At 35.9% G+C, this 13,777-nt stretch overlaps 1 protein-coding gene across 1 annotated transcript in view; it reads left to right on the top strand.

Annotated features, from left to right (window-relative positions):
- Positions 1–13,777, top strand: part of Rad1 (Radiation insensitive 1) — a 106,803-nt gene that overhangs the window by 45,564 nt on the left and 47,462 nt on the right. The window contains exon 5 of the mRNA XM_090390680.1: positions 5,562–5,684. Within this exon, the coding sequence (XP_090246806.1) occupies positions 5,562–5,684 (123 nt within the window). The remainder of the gene's footprint in view (positions 1–5,561; positions 5,685–13,777) is intronic.

Below are 13,777 nucleotides of genomic sequence, written 5' to 3'. Positions count from 1 at the left end.
AGATGTGATTTAATTACTTTAGGCAGTATGTATCAAAGGGTTCTTAAGAGTCAGTTCTTAGATTTCATTGTATCATCAGAGGATGGATGTTATTGTGAATGAGTTGAATCTACTTCCAGTTTATGAAAGTAACCTTGAAGTACTCATCTGGGTAGGTCTCCTGTCATAGAGCTTGTGTGAAGAAAGATGTGTGGAACTACAAGGCGTTCCACACTACAAAGATATGTGGAACTATTGAAATCCCAGGAGACAGCTTGAACTATAACTTGGAATGTGGAACTGGAAAGAAAAGAGATTGATACTGCATAGGAAACTGGTCAAGGAATATTTAATAGTAGCAGTAAACGATTTTATATCTATCCTGTTTATCTTTCTAACACGAATGTGAGATTAACAGGTAGTCTGTAAGATGATGACATTATGGAGGCAGTGTAGGATGAGAGGTTGCATGAGGTGTATAAAGAGCAAGCCAGTAAGGTGATACATAAAATAGGAAGTGCAACACTTAGCCAGTTGGGCAAAGAAAAATCCTAGTTTTTTCCAATTCAGTCAATCAAAAAAGGGATAGTTATAAGAGGGATGATGTTAGTTGATGGAAATTGGCAACATGTAACCACTTGAAGTATTTAATGAACATTGATAATTGATTAGCAAAGTGAAAGTTTTTTGTTCTGTAACATCCACTGGAGATGATTATTTTAAAAAGGAAATAAATATTTATATATAAACTTGAAATCAAACAGAATTGTATTTGAGATTTTCTATATTAAGGTGATTCACAAATACTAATTTTACAAATGGAAACAAATGAAGGAAGGCTAAAACCATAAATGATTATAAAAAAGGGCTTAGAAGAAGAATTTTTACAAATAAAATTCTATAGCAAAAACTGAAACTGACATGCCATATATAATGAAAACTTTGTAAAAATGTAGCCACACAATGTAGAAGGGACATAATATATGATCAAGCAAGTTGTGACCTGATGAGTAACATGAGTGATTTGTGAACATATTAAACAAACCTTTTAAGTTCTGTGTATATAATTATAGGAGATCATATTTTCATTAATTATTTTAATAATTTCAAATATGATGTAAAGATAAATTTAAATAGACCAGTGAAAGACAGAAAATGCTTTACAAAGAACCATAAAATTTGTACATTTAAAATTTGTTTAAATAAAAAGATGTATCTAACTTTAGAATTTTTAAAATTAGAACCTATTTTCAAAGTAGACAAACAATTGAATATGATAAAATGCAAAGGAAATACTTCTGTATTCCTTGATGTCTGTTGCGATCTTGAAGATTGTCCTCAGATGTAGATAAAGGAGGAGAAAGATTTTTATGAGGAAGTTGCGCATTTCCTGTAGGTAGAGTTAAGTGGAAAGTGAAAGTATTTTAGTTGATTGGAATATAAAATAATACTACTTTATTTTGTGCACTTTCCACTTAATTGTAACTGTAACCACGATAAGCACATCTGCATCATTTTTTCTTTCCTTTTTCACAGAAAAAAGAAATGGGGAGGGGTGCTTAAGGGTCAAAGCTGTATAACTGAGAGGAGACCTCCACATAGCCTTTAAAGGAATGAGGAGAACCGACCAGGGCTTTTGACCTGGAGATACCGAACGAATGAGGATGGGCTGGCAATTTGGGATTTAGCCAACCAAATTGTATTCTTATTGGCTTAAACCATTTTTAGAAAATGCTTTACAAATACAACATGACAAAATTTTATGCCGGCTGGGGCGTTGCCCAGTTAAACAAGGCTCCCGTTGTTTTCGCCATGGAACCAGGGTGAACAGCGAAAAGTCAGCTACTGGAACAAATCTGAAAGCACGCTCCGACTCAACATCACCAGAGTTAAAGATCGGTACTATCGACATAAGAAGCCTGAATGGCAAAGTAATGGAGCTAGTTGAAGAATTAAATAAGTACCAGATCGACATAATAGGGATGACTGAAACAAAAAATACAAAAACTGGAGAGATCTTTCTGAGCAATAAATACAAAATGTTATATTCAGGAAGTGACAATCAAGAAAAAGAAGGAGTAGCTATAGTATTCAACACAAAATACGAGGCTAATCTTCTTGAATGGCAGGCAGTCTCAAGTAGAGTGATGTGGGCAAATATCAGAATGGGGAATTGGACATTGAGACTTATTTGTGCCTATGGTCCCCCAGAAGGTTCTACTAAGCTAGAAGTGGAGGAGTTTTTTGATGCTTTAGAAAAAGCAACTGATACAATGAAAAAGGAAAAGTTGGTCCTTGTTGGGAATCTAAATAGCAGAGTAGGAAATGATTGTCAGACATACAAAAATATTTTGGGAAAATTTGAAGAAAAGAGCAAAGCTAATAATAATGGCAAATACCTGTTGGATTTCTGCTCAGGACATGGACTGATTATTACTAACAACATGTTTCAGCATAAAAGTGTGCAAAATTCACATGGAGAGAAGAGGGAAGGAATAAGAAAAGTCTCATTGACTATGTTATTGTTGATAGTGATGTTTTCTCCCTGGTGCAGGACACCAGAGTGTACAGAGGATTTGAAATTGGAAGTGATCACTATTAAGCAGGATAAAATTGAATTTCATATTTGAAAGAATAACATGTAAGAAAGTTTTAAAGCGAATAAAAGCTCTCAGATGTGAACTGTAGACTAAAATACACAAAAATTATTGAAGAAAAAAAGAAAGAGTTTGAGAACAGGAACCAAATCTTGGAGATTCAGTGGCAAGCCTTGAAGAAAACCTTGATTGATTCAGCCAGAGAGGCATGTGGTGAGGTTGTCTGCAAAGATAGAAAAATCAGAACTGCATGGTGGACACAGGAAGTTAATGAGGCAGTGAAAGAAAAGAAGAAAACATATCAAAAGTTCCTGGCAAATAAGTCAGCTTGTGCTCTTAGAGAATACAAAGACAAATGTAAGAAAGCTAAACACTGTGTAAAACTAGCTGAACAAAGTAATGGGAGGACTTTTGCAAGAACATAGAAAATAAATATCAAGAAGGTGGTAAGATATTCTGGAGGTTGTTGAAGAAGCTTAGAAATGGAGGAAAGAGTGTTGTAAAAGGAGTTAGAAATGATAAAGGTGACATGAAAACGGGAAAAAAGGATATCCTTGAAGTATGGAGTAATTACTTTGAAAAACTAAAAAGAAACAAGCAGTGACAATAGCACAGTGGTAAAAAACACTGACCATGCATGCAGTCAGGAATACATATCTATACTTGAAGTAGAAAAAGCTATCAAAGGCTTGAAATGTGGAAAGGCCCCAGGAGTAGATGATATTCGACCAGAAATGCTGAAGTATGGTGGTATAAAAGTCTTACAGCAGCTGCACTGCAGTTCAGAAAGCCTGGACAGAGGGACGAATTCCCGATGATTGGAGTAGAGCTCTAATAGTACCCATATATAAAAAAGGGAAATAAAACTGAATGTGAGAATTACAGAGGTATTTCCCTACTGAGTGTTCCTGGCAAAATCTATGCAAGTATACTTGAGAAACGGTTGATAAGCATTGTGGAAGAAAAGCTTGGTGAAGAACAAGCTGGATTCAGGCCAAATAGAGGCTGTCAGGATCAGATCCTCACTTTACGACAAATAGTCGAGAAAGCATGGGAATATAACAGAGATCTGTATTTAAGTTTTGTCGATTTGGAAAAGGCATATGACAAGGTGCCAAGATAGAAGCTATTCAATACACTACAGTTTTATGGTGTCAATGGGACATTATATCAAGCAATACTTAGTCTTTATTTGAGTTGTAAGTCAGCAGTTAGAATTGAAGGAAGGTACAGGAAGATGGTTTAATGTTAAATCTGGTGTGAGACAAGGATGTACATTATCCCCTCTGTTATTCGTTATCTATATGGATCACATTATGAAGGAAAGCGGTATTAAACATGATATCAAAATTGGAGATGTTAATCTCAGTTCTGCTTTATGCGGATGATGTTATACTTCTAAATAAAGCTGCTACAAGTTTACAAGATTCTCTGACTAAATTGAATAGCTGTTGTAATAGATATGGTATGAAGGTCAGCAATAAAAAGACGAAGACAATGAAAATAGGAAGAATCATTGAAAATGTCAACTGTGTTGTGAATGGAGAACCTGTGGAACAAGTAAAACGTTTTTTCAGCTACTTAGGCACGATTTTTACTGAAGATGGTAAATTAAATATAGAAATAGACAACAGAATCAGCAAAGCTGGTATGGTGGGAAGTCAATTGAAAGTCAGAACACTAAATTAGCTGTTTACAAGACAGTGTTCAAACCAGTTTTAACTTTTGTTTAGCTAGTTTTACACAGTGTTTAGCTTTTTTACATTTGTCTCTCTATTCTCTAAGAATACAAGCTGACTTATTCTCCAGGAACTTTCAATATGCTTTCTTCTTTTTCCTTCACTGTCTCTAACTTCCATTGTCTGCCATGAAGTTCTGATTTTTCTGTCCGTGCAGACATCCTCACCACATGCCTCTCTGACTGAATCAGTTAATGTTTACTTCAGGGCTTCTCACTGAATCTCCAAGGTTTGGTTCCTTTTCACAAGCTCTTTCATTTTTTTCTTAAATAATGTTTGTGTATGAAGTTTTTTTTCCCCCACTTGATTAGATTATAATAAATTTAGTTTAATCCTTTATCCAAGTGTAAGCAAACAAAGTTTGCGCCTGAAATATCTTCAGGACTGAGGCAACTCGTGGTAAAGGTGGACTAAGCTCTCATCACTTGTCTTAGTATCCCTCATAATGCAAAGCACATCTCCTTGCAAACATGTATGATGCTATGCATTAATTTCAACCTTTATTGAGGTCTCATCAGTAGGAGCCCGATCCAGAAGTGGTGATACTAAGGTGGAAGTAATGGAAGAGTCATATTTACCTATACAAGTTGCCAAAAGGTGTCTCACCTTATTATTAAATTACTCTGGATTAGAGAGAAAGATGTTGGAAGTTTTTTAGTGGCCTTTTCCTTAATGCATAGCATTATACATTTCCAGATGAAGATGTGCTTTGCATTATGGGGGATACTAAGGCAAGTGATGAAAGCTTAGTCCACCTTTACCACGAGTTTCCTCAGTCCTGAAGATACTTCAGGCGCAAACTTTGTTTTCTTACACTTGGATAAAGGATTAAACTAAATTTATTAATGTTTATGTATTTTAGTCTACAGTTTACATCCGAGAACTGCTCAACTTTTATTCGCTATAAAACTTTCTTACATGTTCTTCTTTTCAATATGAAATTCAGTTTTATCATGCTCAAGTCTAAATGGTAATCACTTCCAATTTCAAATCCTCTGTACACCCTGTTATCCTGCACCAGTGAGAAAATATACCTATCAACAATAGCATAGTCAATGAGACTTTTCTTATTCCTTGCTTCTTATTTATTTTTTATGGTCAACAATTTAATCCTGTATAGACTGAAGATTATATAGCAACCAGTTAATATGGACATATTGTAATGTATGACTGCACATAATTGTCATTTTTGTTTCATTCGGAAATAATGAAAGAGATTTGGACATAATTGTAATTTTTGTTTCAGTCAGAAATAATGAAAGAGATGTGGAATGATTTGGACATGAGTAGTGACACCCTTGAGATCTATATGTCACCTCAGATACCTTACCTCAGATTCTCTACTGTGAGTCCTGCAGGAACCATACATGTAAGCTTTTTTGTGATAATCTAGAATAGGTTAGGTGATTATTACTGTAAGTGATAAATATTGGAAGCATTAAAATTAGTTTTTAATCCTTTCCTAGCACTGTCAATACTCCATTAAACCTCCATCGTGATGTCCTCCCATCACTTAAGCCTTAACACTTGGATTATTATTGTATTGGTATATGTCTTTATGATGCTCATTATGAATCAGCAAAATCAAGTACTATAACACAATCATTGATGTATAATAATAATTATATTATGAACGAATTATATTTTTTGATAGTAACAACAGTGTAACTTCTTGATACTTCTTATTGCTTACTTTTCATAATAAAGTGACAATGGAGTTGGATATGGGAAATTGGCCACTCAGTGATGTTGCTACACTGCAAAGACATTTGACAGGATTTCACATAGAACTCTGTTGCATAAATTGGAGTAAATGAATATGAATCTGATGATTTGGATCGAGGTTGGCTGATAGACTGATATTAAAGAGTGGTTTATGAAGGATTTGAGTCCAGGAGAAGGCAGAAAACCAAGTGCTACCACAGGACTTAATATTTGGTCCTCTGTTGTTTGATTTGTGCATCAACGATACAGGAAATGATTTGACAGGAAATATTCAGGGAAAAATTAAGGCTCTTTTTGCCTAAAACTTTTGTGCACACTACAGTTTCAGGGCATGTTGTACAACAAGGGAGGGGGCTGAAAAGTTCTGCTAAACACCTAGAACAAAAATGACTGTTTGTGCAACAGAGAAAGACTTTTTTTTTTCAGAGAATTGCAAATGATGCATCAGCATTGCAGCAAGCAAGCATATAACACTTGTGGAATATATGGAATAATGTGTAACACCCCACAAATCCTATAATGAACTGAGATTGATTCTTGTAGTGTCTTTTTTAAGAAGCCTAACTACCAGTAATGTTGTGCACAGATTTTGACAAAGACCAGAAGAGAAAAAAAATAAGTTAACAAAAGACAGACAAATACAATTTTCCAAGAACATTACTGAAAATTTCTTATTATATTGCACAAAAGATAGTCAAAAATTAAAGATATCTTCAAATATTAATGTATGAAATATTTAATAATTGGAGTATTAGCATCCTTTGTTTCATTGTTACACTGTGATCACCATTCATTATTGTAAAATTATGGAGACTATTTTATGGAGACTATTTAGACCATGTTAGAGTAATAACTTTAATTTCTGACATTTGACTTTCATATTAAGGTCATTATTGTATAAGTATACATACATGCACAGAAACAAGTTACATTATATTTCACACAATTTAGACACTATTTCAAAGTATCACTAATTTGGTTAACCATTATCTCACTAGCTGCCTCTGGTTAAAAAACACTACATAAAGTTATAGTCCTGCTTTTTATGGACATTATTGTTGTATAAGTATACATACATGCACAGAAACAAGTTACATTATGTTTCAAACAATTTAGACACTGTTCCAAAGTATCACTAATTTGGTTAACCATTATCTCACTAGCTGTGCCTCTGGTTAAAAAACAATACATAAAAGTTATAGTCCTGCTTTTTATGGCCAGAGATCAAATTCTCGCATTAAAAATATCAATATATTTAAAATAATTATATTCTGGACACTAGCAGAACTAATTGGAAAGGTACCCTTTCCTTACATCAAAACTTGGCATGAAGGAAAATCTAAAAATGCTTGTGAAATTCAAATCAGGATTCCAGGAGGTCATCCCTCTCTTTAAATGATGTTGCACTGCTACCATTTGAGTGAGAATGAGGTAGAAGCACAGATAGATAAAAAAAAAAAAATAATAATAATAACAATACATCCAACGTCTTTTGTTAGGGGCCAGAAGAAGACATGACTGCCATTCACACAGGTAATAATTGCAAAATAATTAAGAGTTAGTTCTCTTAATGATGGTTTTGCAAGTATTATGAACTTCAGTGTAGGCTGTGAATGAAATTGGAACTTTGTCTCAAGCCATGTTTTATTTTCTTAGACTGCTCTAGCACAATCTTTTTGGAAAATCATGGCTTGGATATAGGGTGGAAATTTACAGAGTGAGGAATGAAACTTCCATTCCAACATGAATAATTTCTTTAACAAGATCACAAGTACAGGTATCCCTTGCTTAGAGCAGTTTTGCTTAATGCGGATTTGATTATCGCTGCGAAATTAATTGCTGCTATCCCTTGATATACATGGCAGGAGTTTTGATTAACGCACCTTTAACTCTGAGGAGCTCACAGCTGATCTGAGAGATACAAGCAAAATGTTTAATATAAATATTCTTACACAGTTCATTATATAGCTTGGAGGTCATGAGTAGCTGTGCTTTCACATGTTATGAGTGATATTCTGCACTGTTTTTTTTGCTGTCAGTTTGGTTTAACACATGTTATGTAAAGGTTTTTGATATTTGACAGTAAACTGTATCTGAGAGATACCGCGACCTCCGATGTCAGTATAGTATGGTTTAGTTTTTTTTTTTTTTTAATTCTTTGTTCAATAATTTTTAGATTATAACTGAAAATAAATAAACCATGATGTATTACAATAGAGAGCCAAAGACTTAATTATCATACATGTCCTCTAGGAGATATGCTTTATATTTATGGAAAATACTAAGGAAAGTGATCTGGAGCTTACTCCACCTTTACTATGAGTTGTCCATAAGGTTATTTATGCTTGCATCCACCAAAACTTTTAGTTTCTATATATTTGGCATGAAATTCTAGTAGCTTCTTTTTTTTCGTTTGAAATAATGTTGGATTCAATATCCACTTAATTTGTACCATCATGTATTATATTTGCAGTGTTTTTTTTTTCTTTATGTTTTATTACTTGTTTGCCGAAGTATGGAGAGTCATTTTGCTTGTTATTGTAGAATTTATGCCGATAAGAAAAAAAAACTAAAACTGCTCAAACGACTCTTGATAACTTCTTTTGATAAAAAAAATTGTAGTAAATAATGTAGGTACAAGCATTTATTAAACATTTACTTTGTGTTCATTTTTTATCTTTCTCAAAAGAGTACCACATAAAATGAATTATTAATACAGTAATCGATCATGGATGAATTGTAATTTTTACCATTGATTATTAGATTTTGATATACGCGGTAACATTGAGGGATTAATTAACTGCGTTAATCGAGGGATACTTGTATCTGAATCTTAAGAACAGAAGCAGTAGTCAGCCATGGAAAGAAGGAGTAAAAGTCACAGAGATTTTCTTGCTTGGTCATTGTTGTAGCAAACTGCATGTTCTGCAAGAGATGAAACTTGGATAGATTGTGATCTGAATTACGAAGAGGAGCAGTCACTGTACTTGGAAAGAACTAGTTAAGAAAAGATCCAGAGTGTTAGGTGAGTGGAGAGGATTGTCATTGATTCTGGTGAGGAGATGACTTATTTTAAAATTATTGCTTGCAGCAAATATCGCTTCTTTTCTTCCAACTTGGTCAGTGAATTCAAAAAAGTGTGCCAGCTAGAATTGTGGACATTAAAGTCACCAAGGCAGATGTCTTCTCTGGTAGGGAATTTGGATTGTATGAAATCAGGCTTAATAGGTGTGGTGTTAAAGAGGTCGGAATGATTTTCAGAATAATAATAATAATTATTATTATTATTATTATTATTATTATTCTGAGTTCCGAGTTTTGTATCCGGCATTTAAAATAATGAGGGATTTATTATCCCCTTAACTTAATTTACGCCGCTGAAAAAATAGCCTCTTGGCTCTTTATCGTAGTAATAATAATATATGGGTACACTGGTCTGGCAATTCGTTAGTAGGGGTATATGTAAGTTCGGTTCACTTAAACCTTGGTATTCCAGGTCTACCTACTCACTGATGAGACCTCAATAAAGGTCGAAACTGGTCTGGGTAGTGACCTCTCCTCATAATGTAAAACAGTAATACATCTCCTAGGAACTGCATTTTACATTATGAGAAAATATTATGGATAGTGATGGACCTTGCTCCACCTTTTGCTCCAAGTTGCCCTAGTGTTGTGTACTACCCAGGTGTTGACTTATGCTTTTACTCGCCGATAGTTCTTCGGCATGAAACTCTTAGATTTCAATCTCTGAGTTTCGTATCCGGCTTTAAAATAATGAGGGATTTATTATCCCCTTAACTTAAAATAATAATAATAATTATTATTATTATACATGTCTGCAAGGAGATGTGCTTTGCATTATGGGAGATGTTAAGACTAGGAGTGATGAGAGCTTGGTCCACCTTTACCACGAGTTGCCTCAGACCTGAAGATACTTCAGGTGCAAACTTTGTTTGCTTACACTTGGATAAAAGATTAAACTAAATTTATTATTAAAGTTCAATATAGTTATTCCTTTGTCAAATGCAAATTTAATTTCAAATCATCCTACCATATGACTTCTTTTTTCTTAAGATTTTAATTTGACTTCCTTGTTACTGTTATTATTATCATCATCATTGCCATTATTATTATTCATTAATAGCTTATGAATTACTGTGCTTTCCTTCCTGTTATTTTTCTCTTCAGTTCTCTTTTCCTTCACATAGTTCTTGTAGAATATTCTAGAAGAAGATAGTTCTTGTAGAATGTTCACAAGAACTATCTTAATTCTTGTGAACCTTCTACTTTCTTCAACTCCCTGGTTGATTTTTGAAAAATTCCTTTTAATCTTAAGATTTCATATGTTAATTTTTCTTCATTTATGTCATCAATATAAAGGTTCCATTTACTGGGTTTCATGTTATTATTACCTTAACTTTCTATGCAGCTCTTGCTCTTCAGGATTTTTGCTAGTATGCCTTAAAAAATATCAGAACAATTACTGAATACAATATACACAGTAAAGGTTATTTTGATATAGTTAAAATACACTAAGTAATCTAAAAAAACTTATTAAATAAAAAAAATTCACCTATTTTACTTTCAAATTACATGTGCTTTCATGTGAAATAGCATTGAATTAGACTCCTCATGACACAGAGAAGAAAAAGCAGGGATTAATTAGAGAACATATATTATTAATAATTATATATGAAATAAGTATATTTCATCATTCAGATTCAAACAGTCCCAGACAATTTGACTTACCACACACTTCTTTAGATTTGTATATGTACAAATATGTACATATATATGTATTGCTTATACATGTTAATAAAGAACTCCAATGGTTTATTAACAACACAGAACAATTTAAATCCAATATTTCATCTTGCAGTAACCTTTGGGAACTTTTTTGCATCTATATTTATTTAATTCTTGTAGAAAGGCTTATACGTTGGCTGCACATGATTATTAAATTACTTAAGGAATTCACAACGTAAACTGGAATATAAATTATAAAATAAACTTTAATATATACTTTCTTATATTTCAGCAACATCACGTTGCCATCTTCATGAGATTAAGACATGTGCACACAGGCACTAAAACGGCAATTGAGGTCTGGATATTTGCCACAGAATACGTTGGAAGAAAGCCACAGTAATACACTGTAGCAAATTTAAATTTGAAAGACTATTCATAGAATCAGCCTCAGCCCTCAAAACATGCCAAACCTCAACAAATTTGGATGCATGAGACTGCCCCAAATTTGGGAAACTTACATCATGAGAACATCAGCTCAATGGCCAAGAATACCTAATATAGCCTGCTAGGGGCACCATCAAGATTTTAGGAAAAACAGTAGTCTTCTCTCCTCGACCTCATTTGCTGTTTTTAGCACCTGCGTGCACTTGTCTTAATCTTAAGTTCCCATGAAGATGGGAATATAGGAATGCCGAAAAATGGGATGTATATATTAAATTAATGAAATAAAGAGCCAAAAGGCTTCACTTCGGCGATGCAAAAATTATTTAAATTAAGGGAATATTTAATTCCACATTATTAATGTGAGATTAAATATCCCCTTAATTTAAATAATAGTATATATTAAAGTTTATTTTAATTTATATTCCAGTTTACATTGTGAATTCCTTAAGTAATTTAATAATCATATATTTCTTTAGTTTATGAGTGTCACTTAAAAGCAGATTCTCTGAATAGCCTGTTCACTTTTGATGCAGAGCCCTTCAGGACTCTTTCCTGCATCTAACTGCATTTAGGGTAAAAGTCACATGATCTTCTAATCTACTTTGTTCCTTGGTTCATAACTGTAGTGTTTATTATTATTATCCTTAGCCCCCCCCCCCCCATGGTGTCAAAGACTCATCAAGGAGGTCTCCCTTTGTCATACAGAGAGCTCACCATATCATGCCTTAAACACAAATTCTCTGCAGACACCATACTCTCCTCAGGCAATGCGCTCCAATCGTTGACAACTCTCCATGCAAAAAACCTGCTTTTCACTCCCTCGTTCACATCTCCCTTATACAGCTTCCATGTATGACCTCTTGTTCTCCCCCAATTTCAATCTTTCACAAAATGGTGGGATGTTGGAAAGGGGAGGCAACTGACTAAGGTATTTTCCGATCTCTCTATTATATCACTCCTCTTCCTCTTATCCACTACACTCTGTAAATTGCATCTTCTCAACTGTCCGTCATATTCATTATTCAAGAGATCACAAAATACCTTACTCAGTTGCCTCTGGACCCTTTCCAATATCTCTTCATCTTTTTGAAAACCAGGTGACCAAATCTGTGCACAGTAGTTCATATGTGGCTTGATCAAGGCCTTATACAGTGGAACCAGAATCTCCTTACTTCTACAAGTCAATGTTATCTGCATCATTATCAGACTTTGTCCTCACAATTTTGGCAATGTATCTCTAAATTTTAGATCCTTATCCACTATCACACCGATATCTCTTATTTCCTCTACCTTCAACAATATATCTCCACTAAATTCTACATTCCATCTTTCTTTTCCAAATTTTAAAGCATTATATTTTGCAACATTGAACTGCCATTCTCACTCTCTTGTCCATTCACTCAATCTATTCAAGTTTTCTTGTGAATCCACCACATCTGCTCTACTCCTTATAGTTCACCCCGAATTTGCATCATCTGCAAACATCTAAATATCCCCATCTAGATTTTCTCCAATATCATTAACATAAGAGGTTATACAGCAATGGGATATTGCTCTTCTGAGATGTTGCTCCACCATATTCATCTTGCTAATACCTATCAGATAGCCAATCTCCAATCCGGTGCACTAGTCTAATATCCAACCTCATCCACTCTAGTTTTGACTATCAACTTAGGCTGTAATCTATCAAAAGCCTTTGTAAAATCTATGTATACTGCTGTAGCTCCCACATCCAATGCTGCTGTCACCTTATTGTAATAAGTAAGTAGATTACTAAAACATAACCCTCCCCCCTTAAATCCATTCTATCCATCAAATATAATACCATTTTGTTAACCGAATTCTGGATCCTGAATCTCACTAGTCTTTCCAACACTTTAACCACAATACCTGAACACACAGATTGCCCAATAATTTGATGCTTGAATTCTGTCACCTCCTTTATGATCCATACAATCTTGCCAACAGCATTTTTAGGAAAGCAGCTTATGTGTTATTTGGGTAGAAGTATTCAAGTTAAAAAAAAATGTTCATGTTACTTTAACAGTAGTAACATAAAGCTTTTTAACATATAATCATATGGGCTATGGGGGGTGGGGGGGGGGGGGGGTGGGGGGGGGGGGGGGTGGGGGGGGGGGGGGGTGGGGGGGGGGGGGGGTGGGGGGGGGGGGGGGTGGGGGGGGGGGGGGGTGGGGGGGGGGGGGGGTGGGGGGGGGGGGGGGTGGGGGGGGGGGGGGGTGGGGGGGGGGGGGGGTGGGGGGGGGGGGGGGTGGGGGGGGGGGGGGGTGGGGGGGGGGGGGGGTGGGGGGGGGGGGGGGTGGGGGGGGGGGGGGGTGGGGGGGGGGGGGGGTGGGGGGGGGGGGGGGTGGGGGGGGGGGGGGGTGGGGGGGGGGGGGGGTGGGGGGGGGGGGGGGTGGGGGGGGGGGGGGGTGGGGGGGGGGGGGGGTGGGGGGGGGGGGGGGTGGGGGGGGGGGGGGGTGGGGGGGGGGGGGGGTGGGGGGGGGGGGGGGTGGGGGGGGGGGGGGGTGGGGGGGGGGGGGGGTG

The sequence above is a fragment of the Typopeltis vanoorti genome, chromosome 1, assembly GCF_054136105.1.
Source record: "Typopeltis vanoorti isolate ZY-2024b chromosome 1, IOZ_Tvanoo_1.0, whole genome shotgun sequence".
NCBI classification, from domain to species: Eukaryota; Metazoa; Arthropoda; class Arachnida; order Uropygi; family Thelyphonidae; genus Typopeltis; species Typopeltis vanoorti.
The sequence above is the reverse complement of the archived record's forward strand: the minus strand, read 5'-3'. Positions and strand labels throughout refer to the sequence as shown.